Here is a 12855-nt window from a genome sequence, read left to right on the forward strand (position 1 = left end):
GAGGGATGGATTTATTTCTCTAAAATCTGTTCTCCTTTGTTCTGTTTTCTGCCATACAGGATCCATCTTGGCGTTACACTGTACTTACAGTGGTTTATCTGCATTGATAGGAATGGAGTATCTTCCACACACTGCTGGAAAAAAGCATCAGATTATCAGTCACTTATCCAAGACTGAAGAATAAACAGTCACTCCCACTGCTGCACGTATCCCAGTTAGTACAGGCAGAAATACTTAGGGTAGTGAGAATGTATTTTTGTACCACTGTATAACCTTGAGCACTTTGTCTTGTCAATTTTTTTTTTGTTATTTTCATCCAGTCCAATATGTAATCATACAGTGGCATCACAGAGAAAACCAGATTCACACAATCACATTTCTGCATTAATAATGGGTTATACATTTGAAGATATTGATCGACTGCAAGGCAAATAAATTTAAGTAATACAGAATTTGAGAAAGCTGCTGACTACAGACAACTGAGCCTGCAGTCTTCGTGTATATTTCTTTGTTTTGGAGTATTTCGATATCTGGAAAAATGCAGAAATAATTTTTCAGGTACACCAGAATAATTTTATCAGTTTCTAATCCAAACTAAATGTCACATATCTTTATAAGTAAGAATATGAAATAATGAAGGCTGAAAGAATACTGAAGCAGCCAAATTTGATCAATGCCAGATTCCCATGTTAATATGTTAGGAAGTTTGATGGTCCGTTGAAATAACGTGAAAAGAAACCTTAATCTTTACATGCGGTGAACAAACAACCAAAGTCTATCACTGGTCTTCATTGGTATTTCTTTGAGATGTAAAAACTGCATTGTCATAGACACACTCCAACCACAGCACGTTCTCACTTACAGGGAAGGCTGAAGATTATTTGCAAGGTGATATAACCTATATCACCTCTTAAGGAATTAAAAGATTTCCCTAACTCAGGTAGACAGTAGATCCCCTCAGTAGCTACTAAAACTCATCCAGGACGAAAATATTTGATTACAATACAGTGGAAGGAGCTCAAAGCTGTAATCAGGGCTTATTTGGGAAATTTGTCAGAGAGATCATTTGGCCTTTCTCTACCATTCATATTATTTCTGGTCCCTGAATCAAATTTTGTAAAGGCAGCAACAATCATGTGTTACTTATAACTTTCTGTGGGGATATTTCTTTCATCTTTCTCAGGTTCACTGATAAAAATCCTTTGACTTCAATCTTTCATACTCTTGTCGCTAATGTCCTTCCTAGCTGAAGATCTCCTTTCTTCCATTCTGTGAAATGCATCATTAATCAGCCTTGTCCTGGACAGTAAAGCCCTGTATTTACCCATTTCTGATATCCATAGGTTGATCCAGCATCACGTACCACTCTAAAACATCATGCTTCAGGGCAACAAAAACTCATCTGCCAGCAGAAGAATGATACTGCTTACCAACTAAATAAACACAGCTTTTGGTTGCGAGGATTTCCTTTGATCTAGTCAACATTCCAAGTTTCTTTTTGACCTTCGCCAAGTGCCTTTATCTCTTTCCTTGCTAACTATGACTAATTTCTACATCAACAGGAGTTTTATGAAATTGATTAATATTTATATTCAAAAGGTAGAGCTACCCCTCGCATAGGGTTAACTCTAGAACCTCATAAGGTTTTTTTGTTCAGAATCCAATATATTCTGTTTCCTATGGAGTGAGTATGCCAGAACTGGTTAAAAATAGCTTCTTCCATTCATTAGAGTCAGCAGATAGCCATTAATCTTCCTGAAAGTATTGATTCAAACTACTCGTCTCCACTTCCAAGGCTCTTCACAGACTACCCTCTCTCCATCTATCATCCCTCCTTCCAACAGAAAAGGTGGCTGGCTTTGTAACAAGTGGGTGACAGTTACAAACCAGCACTCTTTCTTACATGCTGCCCCTCACGTCTGGAGGGAGCTGTACACACTATTAACAAAGCTTTTCCATTTGTCTCCTTTACATGCTTTCCTCAAACTTTCCTTTGCCATAAGGACTGCAAAAGTCATACAATGATGTATTCAAATCTGCCTAGGACATGATCTTACCATAAGGACTATCTCATCATTTCTTCATTTCTCCATCTCTGATCTCTATCTGTACCAAACTGCATTGTCTCATTCTTCTCCTAGACTGCAGGAACTTGAATGCAAAGTCCCTGCATTACGTACTGCCTAGCAGAACATCTCTCAGTACCCTATTGCAACATACACAGGTAACCAGAAATAAATCTTAGCTCAGGTGGTCACAGACTGAACAATCCCTCAGAGAATGGCACACAGTATCAAAACAACATGGACTAGCATAGGCTAAAACTGGTAAACCAGCATGGAAATTGCTTCTGCCTAGCTGTGACCTGTAACCTCAAATAATTATATCTGACCTTCACAGAATTTACTGCCTTAGGCTCTGTATTAAGCCAACATAGACATATTTCATCTCATTCACAAACAGCTATTCTGCAGTTTCCTATGCTATTACACACAAGATACACTGTGCTATTTCTGTACCAGCCAGCATAGATATGCCCTGAACACAGATGACAGATTATCTCATTTTCTTCTAGAATTGATATTCTGTTGTTTGCTCATAATCTAAATGGTCATAGTGTTTTCTTCAAACAACAGACTAGCAAATTTGACTAATATATATATTTCTTCTGCCCTAGTTTCAAGCTCTTCCCAAAGCCATACAGATGTTGCTGAAAGAAATAGTGAAGATGCCAGAGGCTCTCATCAGGAAGGCAAGACATCAAGAAACATCTATTCGTTTCTATCCCAAACCCAAATTCCAAGGCAAGAAACTACATACTTTGTGGAAAGAAACCACACAGTTATTAATGCAGCATCCTTTACAACGAAAAGGAAGATTTCCCAGCCTCAGATGCTGTCAGCAAAAATACCTGATACAGAGTCCAGTGTATCTGAGAAACAGACTTTTACTGAAAAAAGAAGTCATACACACACTTTCCTTCTGCATGAGGAGCCAGATCCCAAAGCAGCAGCTGTCGATGTGACTACTCCTACCCCTGTGCATTTTAAACAGTACAAGCCAGGAACAAGACAGACCATTCCTTCTCATCTCAACACAAACGCAAGCTCATTCTTCGCACGGCTACATGCTGTACAGCAAGCTCGTTCCAGATACAGCTTATCTTCCAGGAAATGGCCCAGTCAAGTGACAGGCTCAAAGACTGAACTCTCCAAAAATCTCCCAACAGAGCAGCAGAGAGTTTCTTCTTTGGAAACATCCCTCACATCCCCTTTGCATGAAATAGGTTTTTCCCTTGACACAGCTCCACAGAGTGCCAGCGTCCTGCCTGGACCTGCTCCCCCAGCAAGGCTTCCAGCACATACCACAACCTTCAGAAGAGCATCCATTGTAGCAATGGACCATGTAGAACTGCCAAAACCCATCAGTGGGTCCCATGAGAAAGCTCTCTGTGGTTCAACACCATGCTTTAGTGGTGTGCAGTGTGAGCTAGCCAAAGATGGAGAATTTAAATGTGGGTCTTGTCCCAGTGGATACAGCGGTAATGGAATTACATGTGAAGGTAAGGGGGGGGGGAAATCCTCATTCAAATTCTTTCATGCCTTCAAATCCAATCACTGTCCAAAATAATAAATAATTTTGATTACAAATGTAGAAATTTTTGGAAGCTGGAATCATACCGGTTTTCAAAACCAATTATACTTTAGAATAATGGAAAAACTTATCCTATAACTCAGAAAAAGACCTTTCTGTGCACAAAAATGACGCATTTATTTGATAACATCTAATCTATTGAAACCAGAGATAGGTTGTGTTCTTGCTTACCCTTGCTTAAGGCCAGATTCATTCTAGTGAAGTCATTAGATTTGAAACCATACAAAACTTCTCTGAGAAAGAGTAAAATTGACTCCATTTGTCTATACAATGATACTCTATGAAGAACTAATTGTTCTGCTACCTTAAGAATTACTTTTAAATAATTATCTAATATCCTAAATACAAAACCAAACCTGCTATCCAAAACAGATGGCACCAGAAAGGTATTCACAATATATTGACTTATTTATTAGACAGCTTAGAACACTTCAGGAAAGCAATAGTAATTCACACATTTTTAAAACAATGAGTTCCCTGACTGAGCTCTCGTTAATTACACCTTTTGTTGAAATCCCTCTGATAAGTTGATGTCTTAATTGGCCTTTGAGTACACAAAGCAAAAAAGTGTTTGCACTGCCCGTTTAATTCTCTCTGTGTGTGGTTGCTCACATTCTGCATGCATGGCACAGAGGTGTGTGGGGTGACGGCCTACCTCAGCATCCTGGGGATTCCCTGCTGTGCACAAGCCCCAGCAGCACTGAGCTTAGCTCAATCCTGGAGACACACTGCAAAAATGCATAAGAAAAGTTTACCATAATCCTGTGTGTCATAATTTTCACCTGCTTGCACCATTTTCTAAAAGACCATTCTAAAGGGCTGAAGGTTACTTGGTGTGAGCATGACCCTGTCTTTCATCCCTGTTTTGTGCCTGGAGCTGGAAACATACTGAGGAGCTCTGGGTATCAGGAAGCCCTGTACAAGCTGGAATGCAGAATGGCCTCTGCTCAAAGACATGGCCTATAGACACATGAACGTGTACAAACACAGACATACGCTGCCCTTGTATAAATATATTTAGTATGTCCATCGGCATAGTCCTTAAAACATAAATCTACCTGTGCCTCTTGCTGTCACACAAGACAAGATGTTTTCTTCAATTACTGGCATTTCTGAAAATCCCTCTGGAGGGTCCTTAAGATGAAATACTTTATTACCAATATCATTCTCTGCTCGGGGCTTGGTGGCACAACACACAAACATCCTTTATTTGTCTCTTGTCACTAAGCACATCACCTGGCTCAACAGCAAACCTCTCTGCCCCCTCCCAAGCCCCTTTGTACACCTGTGACTGCCAACCCAGAGCACAAAGGTGAGGATAATCCTTTGCAATAATTAAGGACTTGTCACAGTGCCTGCTGTCGATTGTACCAATTTTCTTCAAAACATCAGTACCCTGTAAGATGGCAGCAAAACTAAACAAATAACCAAAGTTTAGATGAGACCAAACTTTGTGCACAGAGCTGTCACCATGCCATTTGATATCAAAATTCACCAAGATAAAAGGAGCAGTCCATTGGTAGCAAGGTTTAATACCTGTGGAGCTTGAGGGGATTTGACCTTTGTTTAATAAGAACGTCTGAAAATATTCTAAGATAATAAATGCCTTACCGAGTGGCATTTGTCTTGTGACAGAATGTAGATTTTTTTATTTTTCAGTTGTGCAGATTCAAAATCAAACTGGCAAAGACTGGTAGGGAGAAAATAAGCACATTATGAAAATGAATTTGTCTTCTAAAATAAATTATGCTGGATTTTGTTTCTTTATTATCTAAAACATAGGAACTTGTTTTTACCTATCTTGCAAAATAAGCGTTAGAGAGTGAATTCTCTTATTTCTAGCAGGAGCCAATTGGTGAACCAAAATGAAGTAGTTCTTCAAGGATCTACTCATCACTTCCTCACCCTTTCCTACAGCTAGCCAGGTTCTTAGTTTTAGAGCTCTTTTTTCTTCATGCAGAATTATCAGTTGTCAATGGCCTAATATTAAGGTGAGTCTGCTACATTGGCAGGGCTCTGGCAAACACTATTCTAGAGAAAGCTGACATCACCTATAGTATAATTAAAAATAAGCAGGAGAAATAAGGCCTACTGCTGTCCACTGGATTCTTCTGCACATTCACTTGCAGAAGAAGCTTGCTTTTCTTTGTGGAATAAACTTCTAAGAGTTCCTTTGGGAATGAGGAAGGTTACTAAATCTATAATTTCTATTCTACATGTCGCTATACATGTCATAGAATCATTAAGATTAGAAAAGACCACTCAGAACACCAAGGTCAACCATCAACGCATCCCCAGCATGCTCACTAACCATGTTCCTCAGTGTAACATCTATCCTTTTCTTGAACACCTCCAGGGGTTGACACTACTATCTTCCTGGGCAGCCTGTACCAATGTCAAAAATAAATTCTATAAAAATATTTTATTATGGTAGGCTCTTAGCAGTGTTATGGGACAGTCCCTACCACTGCCAGATCTGCACTGTAAGAATGGCCTAACACCTGCAGAGCTTTAAATATTTTAGCTCACTATGGCAAGAATTAAAAAATGAATCATTTCATAATGAATAGTTAGTTCAAACAGAATTGCTTTCAGAACATTTCTAATATTTTCTCTAGCCCAGTGTAAGTGACACAGGAACATGTCACAGCGTAAGGGTAGAGGATAATGCTCAGAAATACACATTAGTGTTGCTACCACCTGAGGTCAACTGCTGGCCATCCTGTTTCCATTCTCCATTTCAAAACAGGGGCATAGGCCTGCACTTTCAGTGACACTGCATCCGTTGGATGAGGAGACAAATACTGTCTTTTCCCTGGGCTCATTTTATTCACCAGGGTCTGCGCATATGGTACTGTCTGAGAGCAGCTGTTACATTTCTTGAGCTCCTTAGGGTGCCCTAAGGTAGAACATGTCCTTTCCACTCGATAACAGAGTCGAAGCTAACAGAAAAATGTGCTTTGGGCACTTTTGTTTTGTTTCTTTCCAAGAGACCAAAACTTGAAGAGTGAAGAATAATTAAGAATTGAGCCAAATTCCTGGTCGTTCTTGATTTTATTTTCTCAAAACCCAACTTTATTTGATAGGGAATGTCTGATTACTAAAACTAAAATAAATCAAATGCTCAGTTCTGTAAAACACAGGTACTTAAAACCATTTTGGATTAGTTGACAGTTACAGACTATTATCTTTCTAGTTTTTAGTAGACAAAAGTTCCTCAGAATTCCTATGGAGAATAAAGTTGTACTACTTTAGAAACAAGTATTTTCTTACAAATCTTAAGTCAGTAAAACTCTGGAACGTCTTACAGACTTTGTAGAGTGTTTCCCAAGGGAAAGGGAAATCTCAAATGGTAGCAGTCATGCATTCTTCTCAAGGGTTAAAATACACCATTGTCTTGACACTACAAAACCAAATAATTTTCAGAATAATGGAAAAGAAAAAGTAGTTGGGAATGTATTACAACCTCAGGATATGCAGCTGGATGAAACTAGGCTTAACAATCAGAGAGCTGACATTTTTCTGGTCTGACATTTTACACACAAAAAGCTCTGCCATAACAAACCAAAAGTCCATCCTCTGTCTCCAACAGCTGCTAACAGCAGATGCCCAGAATTATTTGGGAAAGAAATATAAAGATACTGTCCAGAATAGTAACTTATGCATTGTGTGCTTTAAAAAGCAAGTGTGAAGTCTTTATAAGTGATATTTCCCAACAAATACTTCTTCCATGAATTTATCCAACTGCTTTATGAACCCATACAAAGTTTTGCTGTTCAGTGCCCTACCAACTAAAAACAATGCATTTGTAGAGAACATAGTCTTTTTCCCAAATAATTAATTTACTTACACATACAAAACCTTGTCCTCAACTTTGGTTACTACTTACTCTTGTATCTTTCCCACTCTTAATATAGCCTTCCTGTGCTAGGGGATCAGAGCAACACATGGTATTTAAGATGCAGCTCACCATGGATACAGGCCATAATAAAGTCTGGCATTTTGTGCTCTGCTCATTTCCTAACAATTCCCAACATTTTATTTGCTTTTTTGACTGCAGATGAGCACTCAGCTGACATTTCACAAAACAAAATCCATTAGTACAGCCTAATCAGAACTGTTGTCTGCATTTGTACTCCCAATTTATTCAGTTAAGTTAATCTTGTTAATTTTCTATTTGTTATGATGGGTATTTATTTCATAAATGGACTCTGGACTATTAGACTATACAAGTGTGCATCTGAGTACTTTTAATTGCACTAATGCATGCTTTAAGCGTATGCTTTAACGCTACGCTTTTCTCTGTAAAAGACATTCAAAAGCAAGGCTTCGCTTCATAACCATTAAAGGGGAAAACTGAAAAACTGGAGGGCCTGCAACATAACTTTATTTCACTTTTTTTCCCCTCTCTTCTGCTGCACAAACTTTATATGCACTTTTAGTAAAGTTGGTTAGCGGACCTTTGTAGAAAATAAATGCAGTATAATAATTAAAAGAAACAAGTCAGTCTACACTCTTCCCTTGTGAAGTCCTTCCAACCTCACTGTTTTTTACATTTGTAACAAAAACTGCAGGTGATGACCTCACAGCTAAAAGTCTTGCCTTCCTGCAAGACCAGGGCCCCTCTGGTTGTACTGAGCAACAGTTATTCATTGTTGAGACATGAACCAATAACTGTCCTGGAAGCCATTTGCTGATTAAAGTATCTCAAATGGAAAAAGCAGCACAACATCCAGTATTTCTGATTTGCCCCAAAGTTATGGAGGAGAAACACATAAAAAGTGCATGACCTCATTTTAATGGGAAAAAAAAAGTCGTTTCAAGATATTTTACAAAAAGCTTTTTCAAATAAAACAATAATGGAATTCTCCATTTTCACCTCCAGACTTTAAATTATAAACAAAAACATAAACACATCTGACAGCAAGATTGACCATTTGCAGCAATGCTTTTCTCTTAACTGTTATCTTATACCATCTGAAAATGTTTAGTATAAAAACACTGCAATATCTTTGTACAATTTAGCAAATGTTTATGGGAAAAAAATGTTCATTCTAGAAGATGAAAGATAGAAGTCTTGGAAAAGAATTTGACATGAACACTATATTTCTATTACTGAGAAAAATGTCTTTTAGGTGAATGTTGCTCTCCCTTTCCCAGTGCAGCCAGTGTTCAGCTTTTATCTTTTGCTATTCACCAGTAATAGAATAGTTTTAAACATTTTGCTATTAAATGTCACAATAAGAGCAAAATGTTTTAATATACAAAACACCATGTTCTTTTCTGACAGTTCAGATGCATCTCGAAATGTGTAAAGAGCAGATGGAAAGTAGTCTATTCAAATGGACACATTCGCTCTAAGTGCTAAGTACAAAACGCGTTGAAATAAAGAGTAATGCGTTTGAATGTCACTGAGCTTGGCATAGTGCAGAGGCACCTGGAGGCTTTATGCAGCCGTCGTACTGCCAGAAAGGAAACACACTGCATGTACTTCACAAAGAGCAGTACATTTTTCCCAGGTTTTGTGTTTCCCTGTCTCTATACAGAGAGCACCACAAAATCGTTTGAGTTGAAAGGGACCTTTAAGGGCCATCTGGTTCAACTTTCTGCAATGAACAGGGACGCCTAGAGCTCTGTCCCCCTGACCTTGGGTGTCTCTAGCGATGGAGCACCCACCACCTCTCCAGGCAATCTGCACCAGTGCCTCACCGTCCTCCCTGTAAAAAACTTCTTCCTTATGTCCAATTTAAATCTGCCTTCTTTTAGTTTGAAACCATTTCCCCTTGTCCTATCACAACAGACCCTGATAAAGCATAGAATCGTAGAATCACTAGGTTTGGAAAAGACCTTTAAGATCATCCAGTCCAACCATCCACCTATCACCAATATTTCCCCACTAAACCACGTCCCTTAGTACAACATCTTGAATACATGTCCATTGAATATGTGTATGTCTCCTTCTTTCTTATAGCCCCTCATATCATTCAGTTCAACCCACTGTTAATTTCTAATTTCAGATAAATCCCTTGTAAACACGTCCTTGCACTTCCCCAGGCACAGAAGAGTTAAATGTTTCAAGTGTGCATTTGCCTCGGTCAGGCTGGGATGCCCTCTCAAAGCAGAATGCTGCCCTTAACTTCAGCAATATCTGTCATAAGTCTCTGAATGTGAGAGGTGACATAAATATAGCGCTGCCATTTAAAAAGGATAACAAATTCCTTTGAAAACAGCTTCCATTTCTTTCGCCTTTCTTCCCCTCACTATTTCATCGTGGCCTGCTACCTGCTGCTTGTCCTAATAGCACGAGGCCCCAGGCTGCCCGAGCCTCTGACCTGCTGCAGCTGCTAGGGCTGGATTAGGACTTAGGGAAAGCAGAATGCTAACTGCTTAAATAGATCTAAACCAAACCTATTCAGCTGCACAGAAAATGTGGGGTTTTTATTCTTTTTTTTCCCCCAAACATACATTTCAAATTTCAGCTAAACACATGCTGAGTTGCAAATGTCTAAACCTTATAGCCCATCAAATCAAAACTGAATTTAGCTTAATGACATTCTCAGCATGAATAGTATGGATCTGAACTATATCTAGTTTTCTGTGCTCAGGCATGACAAATCCTAAAGTTATGTTAATGCAGTACTGGGAATTTCACCTTTAAAACTAAATGGTAGCAAAAAATGTAAATACTGAAGTACCTGAAGAGCAGATCTAATTCCAGATCTATTTCTTTATAATTATTTGTGTGAAAGGGGGTTATTTGAATGTAATTTCTTGGAGCTTGTCTCTTTAATGACAATTGAGAAATGTTTGGTGGCTTTCATAGCATTTGGATGGCAAAGTTCATACGCCATGGCTTTCTTTGAAGGCTTGGTGATAGCACAAAGGTGAGAAGGCCCTCAATGCATGAGCTTCATTGAAATTCCATGCTGCCACAAATATTTGTCCTTCATTCAGCTTTCCAATTACGCAGTACATTTTCCAGTTTTAAGAACAAAATGTACTTTGGCTTTTTTTTCCCTTGGAACAATACTTAAAATGAAAGATGCTTTCTTTCAGATCTCTGTAGCTTCTTTGCTATTATGCATTTTCCTTGAAACAACCTTGCTTAGCTTCAGACCCATTATAAAATACGCATCTCTGCCAGTAAAGTGTGGCAAAGTACAACATTTTTCTGTGTTCACTCCTCAAGCACATGGATAGATATTTTTCACACTGTTATATCATGTGGCTTGTTTTGTTTTGGTTTTTTTTCTGAGGGCATAAGTGAGCTCCAGCTGACACATATGCCTTGCTTTTGCTTCTTAGGATAAAGTTCAGCGCACTTCCTACAGCAGTGACCTCTTTACTCTCTTGAACTTGTCATACAATAATACCTCTTGTAAGAAGGTTACAAATACAGACACCAAATGTTAGGTCTCTACCTTAACCTAAGTTTAGGACATTAAATCTTCCAGACCCGTGAAGAATTAAAGCCATTAGGAATGTGCTGAAATCAGACTCTAGATGGGAATCATAAGTGCTTAGGAAAAAAAAAAAAAACAACAAACAGCTAAGCAATCTGATACTCCCTCAAAAGTCCTCTGAATTCAGCAAATAATGTCTCTCCAGAGCTGCAGCGATTTCCAGCTTTATGCTCAAACTGTCTTCCACAGAATAACACTGCCGACTGCAAAAGATCAAGAATCTACTACATAACTTCCTGCTTTTGCTGCTGCTCACACATTACTTATTGAACATCTAAATTGTTGTTTAAATGTCGGTCATTTTGGTGACAGATTTCCTTACAACCCTTTTCTATGCAGAGGAAACACTTCCCCTCTGTTCAGGGTAACTTCTGACACCTGTTAGGGCTCACTGAACAGACAATCATAGAATCGTGAAGGTTGGAAAAGACCTCTCAGATCTCCAAGTCTAATCATGGACCCACCTCCACAATGCCCACTGCCCTCAGTGCCACATCTCCTTGGTTCCTGAAGCCCTCCAGTGATTGCGACTCCACCACCTCTCTGGGCAGCCTGTGCCAATGCCTAACCTGAACCTGGAGCAACTTAAGGACCTCTTGCCTTATTGCTGTTACCGAGGAAAACGGAACAATCCCCATCTAAACACAGCCTTATTTCTGGTCGCTGTAGGCAGCAATGCCAAATGGATTCAAAGAGTGATGATCACCAATTATCCATGAGGATAACTTTGATGGAGGGATGGGCAAGGTGTTTAGTATTACAAACCACGTTTGTAATTAGTCTTCCACTTCAAAAGTATGCACTTACACATGAACACACTTAGAAGTGAAACAAAATGATCACGCGGGCACTGCATTACTAACGCAATACCTGTTTTTATACTGCACAATTGGTTGTTGGATTAATTAAACAGCTTGTGAAAATCAGTAACGAGTACTGTGCTCTCATAACTGCACCGAACTCAGTGCTGGAGCTGTTTGCTTTTTCTCATGCTTTACTCTTTCTGTGCTTTTTGCAGTGCAGTGTGACCCACCATGTGAGCATGGAGGAACTTGTGTAGCTCAAAACACTTGTTCTTGTGCCTATGGATTTGTTGGTCCTCGATGTGAAACAAGTATGTACAAATTATTGGAATCTTCTCTCCTCCTTACATGTTTGAGTTTGTATAAAATGATAAAGCACAAAAAAAGCTTTTTTATATTCCTGTATTTCCCTCTAAAATGCTGACTGAATACAGCAAGGAAATCAAAGCATAATATTTTGTAGTAATACAGCAGCTGAATTATTTCAGCACACATATTCACCAGCAACATAGCTGTATTATGTAAAAATATGTACATCTGTGTCAACATATTCCACATAAAATTGCCTCCCGAAAAACAAACAAGGAAAAAACTCCATGTTATTTATAGCAACATTTATGAAATGTGAGGTTGTAGGAGTGAATGCAGTAATAGTGATTGTGAGAACATAAAAAGGCCATGCCAATTAGCCTATTTGGGTAATGTTACTGTGCAAAACAAGTCATGAAAGAGGTTTAATACATAGAAAATATATTCAATGTCTGGGGAAAAAAATCAGCCTTCAAACTGTTTCATATAGGTTGAATGGTAAAACAAATGCAGTTGCATTACAGATCTCGCAGCTGACTTAAATATCAGGTTGCTACTGACAGGAACATAATTTTATCTGTGAGCCAAGGTAGCTTGAATACTTCAAGACCAAAGAATTTTAGATG

The 12855-nt window shown here is 38.7% G+C and overlaps 1 protein-coding gene and 1 long non-coding RNA gene across 10 annotated transcripts in view; one reads left to right on the forward strand and one right to left on the reverse strand.

Moving 5' to 3' along the window:
* Positions 1–12855, forward strand: part of LOC128077358 (von Willebrand factor D and EGF domain-containing protein-like) — a 287642-nt gene that overhangs the window by 243253 nt on the left and 31534 nt on the right. For all 9 annotated transcript variants that reach the window (XM_052676473.1, XM_052676478.1, XM_052676472.1 and 6 more), the window contains 2 exons: positions 2678–3562; positions 12136–12231. In XM_052676473.1, coding sequence (XP_052532433.1) covers positions 2678–3562; positions 12136–12231 — 981 coding nt within the window. The remainder of the gene's footprint in view (positions 1–2677; positions 3563–12135; positions 12232–12855) is intronic.
* The window catches only part of LOC128077361 (uncharacterized), a 189300-nt gene that overhangs the window by 50518 nt on the left and 125927 nt on the right, over positions 1–12855 (reverse strand). The gene's annotated exons all lie outside the window — the stretch shown is intronic.

This window comes from Tympanuchus pallidicinctus, unplaced genomic scaffold (genome assembly GCF_026119805.1).
Source record: "Tympanuchus pallidicinctus isolate F22 unplaced genomic scaffold, pur_lepc_1.0 scaffold15, whole genome shotgun sequence".
Taxonomy (NCBI): Eukaryota; Metazoa; Chordata; class Aves; order Galliformes; family Phasianidae; genus Tympanuchus; species Tympanuchus pallidicinctus.